Source organism: Mirounga leonina, unplaced genomic scaffold (assembly GCF_011800145.1).
Source record: "Mirounga leonina isolate KUSES-001 unplaced genomic scaffold, KU_Mleo_1.0 Mir_168, whole genome shotgun sequence".
In the NCBI taxonomy this organism is placed as follows: domain Eukaryota; kingdom Metazoa; phylum Chordata; class Mammalia; order Carnivora; family Phocidae; genus Mirounga; species Mirounga leonina.
Genome location: NW_023270426.1, coordinates 50008449 through 50022636, shown reverse-complemented (window position 1 = coordinate 50022636; position 14188 = coordinate 50008449). Strand labels below are relative to the sequence as shown.

Below are 14188 nucleotides of genomic sequence, written 5' to 3'. Positions count from 1 at the left end.
TGGTGGGAGGGTGTCATTGGTATTTAATTACCCCTCTGCCCCTCCCTCCCTCCCACTGGTGATTCTGATTGTGCAGCCACTCTTGAGTCCCCTCAAACACAGGGGGACAAGCTCAAGCCAACTGCTTTTTACAGGCTGACAGTCTAACACTACCTTAATCATGCAACAACTATAATATGCCTACAGTAAAAATGAGTTCCCATTAGGCAGCAATGGAGTATTCTCTCACACTGCCCGTAACATTAAGCAGATAAGAGGAAGCAGCTGGGTGAAATAGTTCTCTATGGGTGGGCTGCCTTCTCTGGTGTGGTGCGGAAAGCATGGGAACTGCGGGAAATGAGTCCCCAAGAGCTCGCCAGCCACCCAAACTTGTGTTAGTAATACAGTGCTGCTCATTGGTAGCATTATGGGGATTGCCAGATGAGAGGAATGGCATTTTCTGACAGTGTCTGAAATATTCTGAAGCAGTGTCCAGCATTCCTAACATCCTCAAGGTCAAGTTTCAAGCGTAGACATAAATGAATGAAATAATCAGTACCGAGGAACAGCCCCAGAATGCTTGTTTAAGACAGCAAATGCAGACGTTTACATTTTTAGTTCTCAGTAAGATGATGCACCACATAGTTCCAGGAGCTGCGCTTTTCATCATTTTATCCCAATGTTGAATCTAATTCTGTGCTAATTTCTTAGATGCTCTATGTAGACTATAACATAGCAACTTGTCTAAGATGGAAATCATTAAAGAAATACACACGAAGTATCCACAAGCCATCTTGAAAATGTGCCTATTTGAAAGAGCATTCGAGGGGGAAAAGAGCATATGGAGTTATTTTGTAACAGAAACACAGTTGGTGCTGGATTCAGGGAGATACTGCTAATAACCACTGCACATGTGTTGAGAAGGAATGTCTTTTTTTCTCCAGGATAATTCCCTTAATACTAACACTACAGTGTAAAAGCAACATGTCCATAACATATCGTCCACTTAAAAATAGTCCACCCCCAACACTTTGCAGAATAAAAACAAAGGTTTTTCTCATAAACCTAATCTACTAGAAGCTTCTTAAAGCAAATGTGAATTTCTAGCGGTAGACACTTTTTCCTGACACAAGTTGGAAAGACATGTCTTAATTTGAAATTCAACAATAGAGCAATAATTTAAAAATGCATCCTATATTTTTTTAAATTTATACTTTAAATTAGGAAAGTATGCTAATGAAATGAAAGTAGGGCTTTCTTCCTCACTGGAATCAGGTTTCTTAGCACGGTGAGGATATTTAGAGTAGCTAACTTAGGAGTCATATGGCATAAAAGAAAGGGAAAAGAATTCTTAGTGTCTTATCAATATGCTAATAAGTTTAGGTGATAATGTCATAGTTTTGTGTAATACTTAAACATTTGGTCACGATTCACATCTAGGATTCCGTTTTATATTCCTAAGGAACCTGAAAGGGTTATAGTTAGGGTTGTTGTCAAGTCGGCTGCTATAACTGGCTCGGTCGCAGCAGGGACCTGGACCCAAGAAGGAGCAAGGGGAAGATCAGGGTCCCGCACAAACCTGGAGTCCATGGAGATCAAAACCAGCTCCAGGACAACCGTGTTTTGAATGATGTCTGTAAGGTCATAATGTGCCCACAGGTTTCCAAAGGCGAAGGCATGACTGGGCTGGAACTCAAGTCAGTAGACAGCATAGTAATACTGACTCTGTCCCGAGGATGGCGGCCACTTGCTTTAGGCTAATAGTGAGTTGACCCCATGTAGGCAGGTGTGGGGAGATCGACCATGTCTGTTCCCTGGGGCTGGGCGGGGGTGGGGGGGTGTCTTACAGCAAGTGGTTGCAGGCAGGGTCCGGATTGTAGTTAGAGAACCTCAGAGCCCTAGTTAATTATTCTTTCCCCTAGGCCACCAGGCAGTACAAAGAACAATACCCTGCTAATTTTTTTTTCATTTAAAAATAGTATTGAAATGTTTTATATCTAGCGCTGTGGGAAATGAGTTGTTTCATCGATAAAGTTTACCTTGTGAATGTTGAAACTTTCCTTTTACAATATCGGATGGAAATACTCTCAGTTGTGTTGCTTTGGGCCTCACCTTACTAAAAGGGCTGCACTATACATCATTCTGCCTCTTTCTGGTGAGCCAGAGATGTATTGATGTGTGTGTCTGTCCACCCATACACTGCATGACCCTCGATTACTGCTGGTGACATGGGGAAAAAAAAAGATAGCTTGTTTTGTTCGAGGAACACCTTTATCTTTACTTGTTAAGTTTCTAGGATGTGGTTGGTGGCAGTGCGAGGCCCTTGCCTGGCCTGAGACAGTCACAGTCCTCATCCCTCAGAGGTGCTTTTCACTCCCTCTTCTCAGCTGTGCTCCTTCTGTTTGAACCTAAAGGAGTCTGACCCCTGGAAAAATGGGGGAATTGCTACAGTTTTAAAACTTTGACCCCTCAAGAGTAATGGTCATGTCTTTAGCCCCCTACAGAATAATTATGGGAAAGGTTTTCAGGTAATGTTTTTCTGTATTTAACAAAGTGAGTAGAATGATTTCCAAACTGAATATTTGTGGGGTTTTTTTTAAAGATTTTATTTATTTATTTGATACACAGAATGAGAGAGAGAGAGTATGTGAGCACACAAGCAGGGGGAGCAGCAGAGGGAGAGAGAGAAGCAGGCTTTCTGCTAGCAGGGAGCCCAATGCCGGACTTGATCCCAGGACCCTGAGATCATGACCTGAACCAAGGCAGACGCTTAATGACTGAGGCACCCAGGAGCCCCCATACTGAATATTTGTAAGACTCTCTAATGATGGTCTGAGAACTCTCCCACACCACCCTCCCTGGCCATCACCTCTAGAGATCAGGTGCGGGCTGGGAATAACCTGCCCTCTTTCTCCTTTCCTTCACCGCGTGCTTTGCCACGTTGCTGCTAATGACCTGGATGAGCGCATCTTCTCCTGAAGCAGTGAGCTCCTTCTCTCATTCCTCCACCCCTGCCCAGAGAAGCCAGACCGGGGTCACAAACTCTGGTGTTTACAGGGGCCAGGCTGCTGACCTAAATAAGTGAAGCCTCTCAGGTAGAACAGTAGGGAGGCTCTAGAAATTGGAGAACACTTGAGAGTGAGGCCTCTATTTCATGCTCCAGCCATTTGTTACCCGATGGAATATGGGCATGGAGTTGTCGGAGTTCTGATTCTTCAAGAAAATTTTTTTTTAAAAAAACGGAGAGTTTTATGTGATATTTCCTGATTTAAAAAACTTTATGTGGGCGGCAAATTGTGGTAGCCTTCCGATATTTAATCCTGTCCCCATCCAGACTGTAGCTGGTTGGTGGGAGGGGGTGGGGGTGGCGGGGTGGGGGGGGTTTGGTTTGATCTAGTGCTGAAGACCCGAATGGCTGCTCCCACAGCAGACCCTCACACTCACCGCCGGGCCACCGATGCCCCTGCACATCCACCCCCCACCACGCCCCCCCCACCCCCCCGCCCCAAGGTGTCTCAGCCCAGACTCCTTCCTCAGCATGGCGGCAGGGCATGTGCTGGGTGGGGTTCCCTGCACTGTGGTCTGGGGGAGCTCAGAAGTTTTGCTCTATGTGTGGCTGGAGTAGAGAGGGTGTGTGTTGAAGGGAAGTGGAGGCAGAACTAAAGCAGTGTCAAAGATTGTAGTACTGACCTTTGGAGTTGCAATTTGGAATGCTTTCCTGTGGACAGGATGTACAAATGAAGCCTAGGTTCTAGTTATCATTCCATCACCTAACCTCCTTCGTAAAATAGGTTTTAAAGTGATGACTTTGATATTTAACAGCTATTTTTATCATTTTGATTTTGGGGAAAAAGGTTTTGGGTTTTGGGTTTCCAGGTTCTAAAGATCTGAACTAAAAATAATCTTTTGGGTATCTTTTTAAGCTCTATCTATGTATATTCCTTACTCTATCTAGCAAGGTGTATGATACAGAATTTTAAAAAAATTATCAACAATAATGAAGAATGAAATATGAGCCACCCCCCCCCCCCCCCGCAGTCCTCTTTCTAACTTTTCCCCCATTCCTTTATGAGATTTAAATGCCTCAAATACTTTAACAGAATTGTATTATTATTCTTGGATTGAACTGTTGTTGTCTCTTTGAGGGTTTTCAACTCATTAAGGAATTCTGTAGGAGCGCAATGAAGAGAGTGCTTTCAGAAAAGCTCATTAAAAAAGGAGAGGCTGACCTGGAATACCCCTAATGTTAAATGCTATAAATTGGTGTAAAAGGTAAAATAGAATCAGTGTATCACACTCCTTAGTTTCCAGGAATTAAATTGGGATTATGTTTGTCCTTGATCGAAGACTAGCAAGGCATGGTGTTCACTTGTTTTCTCCTATGAAAAATCCTGAACTTTCTCCGGAAGTGTGGGAACTCTCTTTTTTTTTTTAAAGATTTTATTTCTTTATTTGACAGAGAGAGAGAGAGCACAAACAGGGGGAGTGGCAGGCAGAGGCAGAGAGAGAAGCAGGCTCCCCGCAGAGCAAAGGAAGCCTGATGTGGGACTCGATCCCAGGACCCTGGGATCATGACCTGAGCCGAAGGCAGTCGCTTAACCAACTGAGCCACCCAGGCGCCCCAGTGTGGGAACTTTCTTTTCAGCAAAAGCAAGAAGCTAAAGCATCTATTGGTACTGCACCATAATGGTGGAGTTTCCAATAGGAGATTGCTCTGCAATTAATATGAATGTGGACAAATCCAGTAACCTTTCTAAGACCCAGTTAACTTATCTGTGAAATGGGTGTAACAGGCTGGATTTGAGTATTATATGAGACAGAATATGCAAATCAGTATCATAGTATCTAGCACATAAACAACATTCAATATCTCGTTGTTATTATTGGTATTACTATTATTTGTTTGGATCAGAGCCTTCTAGGCCATTTTAGAACTCAAGCTTTTTAGTTTTTCGTCTTGTGTCTTTTGTTACATTTTTAATATCTTTATTGATGCTCCTAGTTCACATGCCATAAAATTCACTCAATTAAAGTATACAATTCAATAGTAAATTCACAGAGGTGTGCAACCATCATCACAGTCTAAATTTAAAACATTTTCATCACCCCCAAAAGAAACCGTGTGCCTATTAGCAATCACTCACCATTCCTCTTCTGCCCCAGCTCCCTACAGCCCTAGGCATCTTTTGAGTATCTTTTCACGAGCTTTTTGGCCATTTGTATATCTTCTTTGAAGAAATGTCTATTTAAATTATTTTCCCATCTTGTAATTGGGTTAATTGTCTTTTGTTATTGAGTTGGAAGAGTTCTTTGTGTATTCTGGATACAAGTCCCTTGTCAGACAAATGATTTACAAATATTTTCAAGCCATTCTGTGGCTTGTCTTGATATTACTTTTATTAACTGATAAATCTGGACCTCTCTCTCTGTATTTAATGCTTCCATACCCTCTTAACTGATTTGCACAAACTCTCTTTCCAGCCTCTGTTTCTCTACCTTGCTCTTCAGTCTGTCCACGAGCCCCTTCAGGTCCCCGAGGAATACCTGAAACCATACAACTTTATCCAAGATAAGAATAGGCACTACTATGCAGGAATGGTGTCTCTTATGGATGAAGCAGTGGGAAATGTCACGGCAGCCTTAAAAAGCCACGGGCTCTGGAACAACACAGTGTTCATCTTCTCCACAGGTAAGTCTGTCAATAGGAAAATCATCTCTTGGCAAAGCCTAGGACATGGTATTCGATACATGGAATGAAGACAAATTGGAACATTTAGCAGTTCCTTATTAAAATAAATGTTAACTGTGCAAGCGGAGACATAATAATGGATAGAAAAATGTGTCTAAGGAAAAGCATTATGGGCCTTCCCTCTCTTCCTTCAGATATCAAAATATTCTGGCAGAATGCTTGAAAACCAGCTCTCACGACCCGAGTGAGTATGAGCGGACATCACTCATACGCAGGACAGCCGGGCAGTGAATTCCTAGAGTGGCTTGTTCTCCGCTGTCTCTGCGGCCCAGGTGTCCTCTGTGAGTAGGACTTGTGCTGACGAGAGCAGTTCCCTATCAGTGTAGAGACAGAAATCTGACCTTAAGAAGACAAAGGAGAAATGGTGACATTTAAATCTAGGCTAGAGTGGCCAAGCATAGATATTTTTTCATTAGGATTGTTTTCTGACAATAAAATTCATACACACCAATTAGAGAAAAAACAGAAAAGAAGGAGGAAAAAAAGTTTTTGAAAATAGTTTTCATTATGGCAGTGCCCTTCTGATTCCTCATCTGTTATACACACATTTTTTCTTCCGTCTGATTAGACAGAGTTTGCTAAAATGTCCCTGCGATGGGCTATGGTTGTAGATCTTGGTTTACTCATTATGCTGAGCACTCTGAGACCACTTTGTATCTAAAAATGAGGATGCTTTTTTTAATGGGAAGCTTTCTTGTATTATTTATTTCAGAACTGTTTGGCCCTCCATCCTACCTTTCTCCTATTCTCTCTTTACAGAACTTCTGTTATTTGGATAGTGGATTATCCTCTGATTTCCTTAGTTTTTTTCCTCTCCTGTTTATTTTTCTTCTACTATTTGGGAAATTTCCTTATCATTATTTTGTAATCTTTTCTATTAAATTCATTTTAACTACCGTATTTTTAAATTATTCATTCTCCAAAGGCTGTGCTCTTGGCTATTAACTGTATGTGGGTGTGAATGTGTATGTAGATATGTGTATACACATATGTGTACTTGTATGTGTGTATATGTGTGAGCCCATACCTTTACTTTTAAGCTCGCTTATACTCCCAACATTGCCTCTCTTCCTTCTAAGGTCATTTGTATCTTTTTTGGCCTGTCTTTCATGAAAAAGCTTTCTCAAATCCCTGGCGATCATTGGCTAAAACTTAAAAATTGGATTGGAAACTCCAAGGGTGAGGACAGGACTTGTCTTCGGTGAATTTTACTGTAAAATGACAACGTGAGGCATGTGTGGTGACGTTTTGAGGAATTAATCTGGGTATTCTACTCATAGCTTGTGTTTTTTAAGAGTAGTTTTGTTTTGGGGTGCCTGGTGGCCAGTTAAGCGTCTGCCTTTGGCTCAGGTCATGAGCCAGGGTCCTGGGATCGAGTCCTGAATTGGGCTCCCTGCTCAGGGGGGAGTCTGCTTCTCCCTCTGCTGCTCCCCCTGCTTGTGCTCTCTCTCGCTCGCGCTCTCTCTCTCTCAAATAAATAAATAATATCTTTAAAAAAGGAGTAGTTTTGTTTTGCTTTTAATTAGGTATTGTTATTGAATTTAGCACTTATTGAATACTTACTCTGTGTAGGGTAGAATTCAAAGTGCTTTACATGACTTAGCTCAATTAATTCTCACAATAATATCTGAGGACTACTATTATCCCATCGTGCAGATGTGAGAACTGCAGCACAAAGAGGCTAAGTAACCTGCCTAAGGCCACACAGCCAGGCAGAGCCAGACAGCAACCTTTCTGGTTCCAGTGCCATCTTCTGAGATGATGCCAATGATGACCTGGATGTTCTTATGGGACCTTATGATATAGCAGAGTTTTCCCCGTGGTTTGCTGCCATATTGATCTGTTGAGGAGCCTGGGCATAGCCAGGAGAGACATTCACCCTGAGCAGCATTGTTTAGTTGCTTCACTGTGATACAAACACTCCAATTTTCTAAGCATGCCCTGCTGTGAAACGGGTTGAATGTAAGATAATGTGTCCCCCTCCAACCCCGCAAAGTTCCCCTCTTCTGAAGAAATGGAGACATCTTATGCTTGAGTCCTTACAAGATCTCTCATATTCTGAGAGTCTTCTCAATTTACTTTATTTTGAACAGCCTGGTAAAGCAATTTAATCAGGTCTGGAATCGAATGCTTATAGAGGTCACTAGAAAGAATCAATAAAAAAAGAGGCCAAGACATTTAATACTGATTTAGTACTTATTCCTGGGAAATGACCTCACAGTTGCAAGAATTGAAAGTTGTAAGTTTATAAAGCAGGCCTTTGTTGTAGAGATCACAATTTTGCAATTTAAGGATAAATGATTTCCTGAAAGGAAAATGTACCCTATGTAGACTGCGAAGTGCTCAGGCAGAAATGAACATGGTACCTCTGGAAAACTGTTAAATATCTCAGAGTGCCTCCCGTGACAGTGGTTATTGCTGTCAAGGATGCATGGGAAGAGGTGCAGTAATAGGTTTTCATGATATGTGAGAGTTGGAAGAAAGCAATATTTTAAGGTCTTTTATTATATGAGTTCAAATGTGTTTATATAACCATATTTTAAATAGTTGACTGTTTCATAAACATCCATAATGTATTATTTATTCAAGTTGTCAAAAATAATTTTTGAAGCTTCGCATTGAGGTAATGGGGATTACCTTACAATAAGGCTGCCTTATGGTCTAACACTATGATATATTAATAGGTACATTAATCTGGGACCATCTTTCCTTTGTTGGGCTAAATCCAATTTGATCATGTGTATATATATTTTTTATACTACTGAATTCCATTTGCTAGGGTTTTATTTAGGACTTTTGCCTCAACTCAGAAGTGAAAGTGGGATTGGTGGCTCCTTTTCTCCCTGTCAGGTCTGTTGTCTTGGTTATACTCACTTCATAAAATAGTTGGGATGGCTTTTCCTTCTTTTTTTTATGCTCTGGAACAGTGTGCAGATTGTTTGAAAGATCTTTCTGGTTGAGCTGGTCCCTGGGACCTTTTTTGGAGGAGTTTTCTTTTTAAATTATCTCCATAGTTTAAATTTTTTGCTGAGTTATATCTAAGTGTAGGTCTTTAAAATATTTGAAAATTAATTTTGCCTCATCTATATGAGCCCTTTGATCTGCCTGCTGAGATTATTTTTTACTCTGGAAGTTTTCCTTGTACATATTTTAGCTTATTGCTTTAGTTCTGCTCGATTTATTTCTCAAAAATAGCTTTAATTAATAGGTTGAATCACTGATTCAGCTTCTCTCTCATTATTTTCAGTTCTCTGTCCTTTTTCTCAGTCTTCTGGATCTCCTCTGCATTATCAGTTAGACATTTTTGCAACTTGGCTTATGTTCTTTAGGATCTCCAGTGTTGATTATTATTGATTGTATTTTTACTTTCTTGCAATCCTTCCTTTGCCTCAATCAGTTCCCTTTTCTTCTACGCTTGTTAGTAATAATAATAATAATAATGACTACTGCTTGTTAAGTATTTACTGCATACCCAGGCCCTGTTCTAGAGCCTTCCCTATACTTTCTCATTATTGGTCGTGTTGTTAGCATTAAAGCTCGAAGCGGCCTTGTGAAATAGGTTTCTTTATCCCCATTTTATAAGTGAAGAAACCAGAACTTTAAAGAGGTTATGTGATTTGCCCAAGGCTACTCTGATGGTCTGAATGTGTCCATCCACAATACGCATGTGGTGGTTAGAAGGTGGGCCTTTGGGAGGTGATTAGGTTACGAGGTAGAGTCCTCGTTAATGGGATTCGTGCTTTTGTAGAAGTCACTCCAGAGAGATCCCTAGCATCTTCCTCCATGTGCGGACACAGCAAGAAGACACCGGCTGTGAACCAGCAAGCGGGCCCTCACCAGAAGGTGACCACATGGGTGCTCGATCTTGGTCTTCCCAGCTTCCAGAACTGAGAAATAAATTTCTGTTGTTTATAAGCCACCCAGTGGGTGGGTATTTTGTTAGAGCAGCCCGAATGGACTGGCAAATGGAAGAGCCAGAATTTAAGTGCAGATCTACTTGAGGTCGATACCTATTAGCCATAATCAACTGGGCTTTTGCATCTCATCTTTTCCTTTTTAGCTCATCCCATTGTCCCTTATCTCTACTTTTGGCTTTCTACATTTTCTGTTCATAGAACCTGTGCTTCTCCTGAATCTTTCTGAAGAGACCTCTGCTAAAATCTTTATTTTCATTATAAATCATTATCAGCTATATATTGACCTCTGATCACGGTTCCCTGGTTAATTTCTTCCCAAACCTGTCGTTTGAGGTCAGGTTGATGTGCATGGCTTCTTCAGTTCCCAGTGGCCTTAGGCATTCAGTGTTCTACACTCCAGTGAATCTGATTGACATACTTGACATTTTCCTCCTTTTTGACTACCTGGTTCTTGGAAATGCTAGAAGAACCCCAGCATGCACAGCTAGCAGACTCTTCCTATCTCCATACCTTCAGGGCTTTACTTCGGGGGCATTTCCCAGGACAGTGTGCCCCACTGTCAGACCCTTTTCTTTTCTTACTCATTGTTTTCTGGGAGATGTGATCTCTAACTGCATATAGACAGGGGGAGGGGGAAGGTAATATAATTCTCTGCTCATTTCAAAAATTAGCACTGTCCCATCCCAGGCTGCCGTCCTGCTTCTTTTCAGGTGGGTAGGGTGGCTCTGTATCATGAGGCAAATGGGAGTTGCCAGCCCTTGTTTCTTCAGTCCAGCTTCTTTGGCCTTACCGCTTACAGAAATTTCTCCAAGATTCTCTTGGGTATTATAGGTTGTCATTCAGTCCTTGTTTTTCACATTGTGATGAGTTTTCATCTTATTCTAACTCATCACAGCATCTTATTCATCATATTCTATGTCTGTGTTATTTTAGTAGGATATTGCTCAAGAGAAGCAGCATTGGTGGCTAATAGGAAGATACCATTTTAACCGGGGCGCCTGTCACCATGCTGATCTTTATAGTTGCCAGACTCCAGGAATCTTCACTGAAGTCTGACCTTGAGTAAAATGAGCTAAAATCAGAGTCAACCTGGAGCAACTAGATCATGAATTAACACTAGGAAAGCTGATTCTAAAACCTTGAGGAGAAAACTGTAATTGATCTCAACAGCTTTATGCAGCTATTACATATTTATATCAACTCTTATCAGAATAGCCGGTTTCACTTACATATAGATGAGAGTTTGGCTATAAGGAGAAACCTGGTTACAGTTCTTCCTCCAGAGACTTTTTCTGTGTTCATTGACAGTTTCATTGCCTGAAGTAGAATTTAATAATGTGCTATAATAATGTGACTAAAACCCAAGGAAACAGGGCCTGGATCTGGCTGATTTTAGAGCAGTGATTCATTTCTTTCACTTTTCTCACTTGATGTCACTTAGCACTGCCCTACTTTGTAGGCGTAAAAGTACTGGGTACATCTAAACATGTTGGATCCATTAGTATAAGAAGCCCTGAAATAAACTAGCTTCATTTCATGAAAGGGAGAGGCAAAGGCATGTTTTTTAGGATGCGATGTTTGGGAAAGCTGACTTTTTTTTTTTTAAATCTCCTTTTACAATCTGAGGGCGATCCATGAGGCTTCTCATTCTCTGTCATCATTATCTGAAAATTTGAGGTGGTTATTCTGAGTTTGTCACCTGGGAACCACATGCAGCAGTGGGGAGTTTGTTAAGAACTCTATATATGCAGTCTCTATAAGGACATGGCTGCATGACATTGTGAATATACTAAAATGTTGCTGAAATGGACACTTTATTATTTTTCTTAGCTAAACATCTTTAATGTTTCATACAGCTTAGCATATTTTATTTCATTTTATTTTATTTTTGTGTGTTTGAGACAGACAGAGAGGGAGAGGGAGAGAGCATGAATGGGGGGGAGGGAGCAGCAGAGGGAGAGGAAGAAGCAGACTCCCTGATGAGGGGGAAGCCCAATATGGGGCTCGATCCCAGTACCCTGGAATCATGACCCGAGATGAAGGCAGACCCTTAACCAATGGAGCCACCCAGGCGTCCCTGTCTTCTGCCTGTTTTTTTAAATTAGATTATTCATTTTTAGGGTGTTGAGTTTTATAAGTTCTTCATGAATTTTGAATACTAACCCTTTACCAGATATGTCATTTGCAAATATCTTCTCCCATTCAGTAGGTTGTCTCTTAATTTTTCAATTGTTTCCTTTGCTCTGCAGAAGCTTTTTATTTTGATGAAGTCCCAATAGTTTACTTTTGCTTTTGTTTCCCTTGCCTCAGGAGCTGTATCTAGAAAGAAATTGCTATGGTCAATGTCAAAGAAGTTACTGCCTGTGTTTTCATGTAGGATTTTTTTTTTTTTAAAGATTTTATTTATTTATTTGAGAGAGAGAGAATGAGAGACAGAGAGCACGAGAGGGAAGAGGGCAGAGGGGGAAGCAGACCCCCCGCTGAGCAGGGAGCCTGATGTGGGACTCGATCCCGGGACTCCAGGATCATGACCTGAGCCGAAGGCAGTCGCTTAACCAACTGAGCCACCCAGGCGCCCTCATGTAGGATTTTTATGTTTCAGGTCTCACATTTAGGTCTTTAATCCATTTTGAATTTATTTTTGTGCATAGTGTAGGAAAGTCATCCAGTTTCTTTATTTTGCATGTTGCTGTCCAGTTTTCCCAACACCATTTGTTGAAGAGATCATCTTTTTCCAGCTGGATATTCTTTTCTGCTTTGTTGAAGATTAATTAACCATATAATGGTAGTTTCATTTCTGGGTTTTCTGTTCTGTTCCGTTGATCTATGTGTCTGTTTTTGTGCCAGTACCATACTGTCTTGTTCACTATAGCTTTGTAATATAACTTGAAATCTGGAATTGGGAAGCCTCCAGCTTTGTTTTTCTTTTTTATGAATTGGACACCCTAAAATGGTTAATTTTATGTTATGTGATTTTCACCTCAATTTTTAAAAATACAACTTCTTAGACTCTATTATAGACTTACTGAATCTGAAATCCTGAGGTCTGGGTCTAGGAATCCTTATTTTTAAAAAATAACTTAGGTGATTCTTTTGTATACAAAAATTTGAGAACCTCAGATCTAAGGTAACTTATTCAAACCTTGGGAATTCACCTAACAAGGAATGTATATATACTTATTGTATACATAATAATTATTTAAATAGCTGTATATATAATATACATATATGCAGGAGTACAATACATATATATGTATACATATACAAGTGGTGCTTGAATAATGTGGGGATTAAGGGCACTAAGCCCTCCGGCAGCTGAAAATCCACACAGAACTTTTGACTCCCCAAAAACTTAACTGCTACTAGCCTATTGTTGACCAGAAGCCTTACCAATAACATAAACAGTTGATTAACCCATATTTTGTATGTTATTTGTACTGTATACTATATTCTTGAAATAAAGTAAGGTAGACAAAAGCAAATATTATTAAGAAAATCATAAGACAAAGTGCATTTACAGTACTGTACTATATTTATTGGAAAAAATCTGCATGTAAGTGGACCCAGAAGTTCAAAACTGTGTTGTTCAAGGATCAACTGTGTTGATCCAGCTGGGTTTGAAGTTTAACCTCATCTGGATGTTTTCATTTCAGGAAAACGTGCCCATTTCTAGAACAGACTCTTGAAAAAAGCTAATAAGAAAAATTTAAATTATTCTGCTCTCCATGCCCTTATTACATATATAATTACAACCTTGGTAGTTTAATGTCACTCTTTTTACAATGTGTGATTATTCATGTTGTTAACAAATATTACCTGTCCCATTATAAACATAATATTCTGCTATTTGTATACAAAGATAACCCTTTGAGTCCTTCTCTGATAGGATATGATCAGAGTTTAAGTCCCGGCTTTCCTGCCAGTCGGTTATGTAGACGGTAGCCTCAGTTTCATGATCTGTTAAATGCAGGTTGGCTGATCATTCATTTATTCACTCAGTCTCTCATTTGTAGATTGAAAGATAAACAAGACATAGTTCCAGCCCTTGGCAAACTCACAGCCTAGTGAGGCAGACAAGCAAATGAATGATTATGATGCCAGGGGAGCGTGTTTGGGTGTAGCCCAGGGTATTGTGTGCACGTAGTAGGAGCGCCTACCAGAGCCCAGGGGTCTGGGGAGGCTTTCTGAGATTTACGGGTTGGGAATGAGTTGGCCAGATAAATAGTGTGCAGTTGGGAAAGGGATTGGACAGCATTCTCCACTGTGAGAGGGGAACATAAACAGGGGCAGAGGGGGGAGAGCAGTTCTGTAGGAGGCTCGGGCTGGAGCCCTGAGTGCAGGAAGGGGGATGATCAGATGGGAGGCTGGAGAGCATGGCGGGAGAGCCTGCGTGCGCACCGGACGGAATCTCCAAGGGACAGTGAAAGCTGTAGGGAGGCATTGACAAGTTTTAAGCAGGATCAGATTTTCACTTTAGGGTGGGTGTGGAGCATAGTTGGAGGCAGGCAGACCTTTTAGGAGGCTGCAGCAGTGAAGGGAGTAG

The 14188-nt window shown here is 40.9% G+C and overlaps 1 protein-coding gene across 2 annotated transcripts in view; it reads left to right on the top strand.

Annotated features, from left to right (window-relative positions):
* The window catches only part of ARSB (arylsulfatase B), a 166457-nt gene that overhangs the window by 24833 nt on the left and 127436 nt on the right, over positions 1–14188 (top strand). For both annotated transcript variants that reach the window (XM_035014717.1, XM_035014718.1), the window contains exon 4: positions 5461–5668. In XM_035014717.1, coding sequence (XP_034870608.1) covers positions 5461–5668 — 208 coding nt within the window. The remainder of the gene's footprint in view (positions 1–5460; positions 5669–14188) is intronic.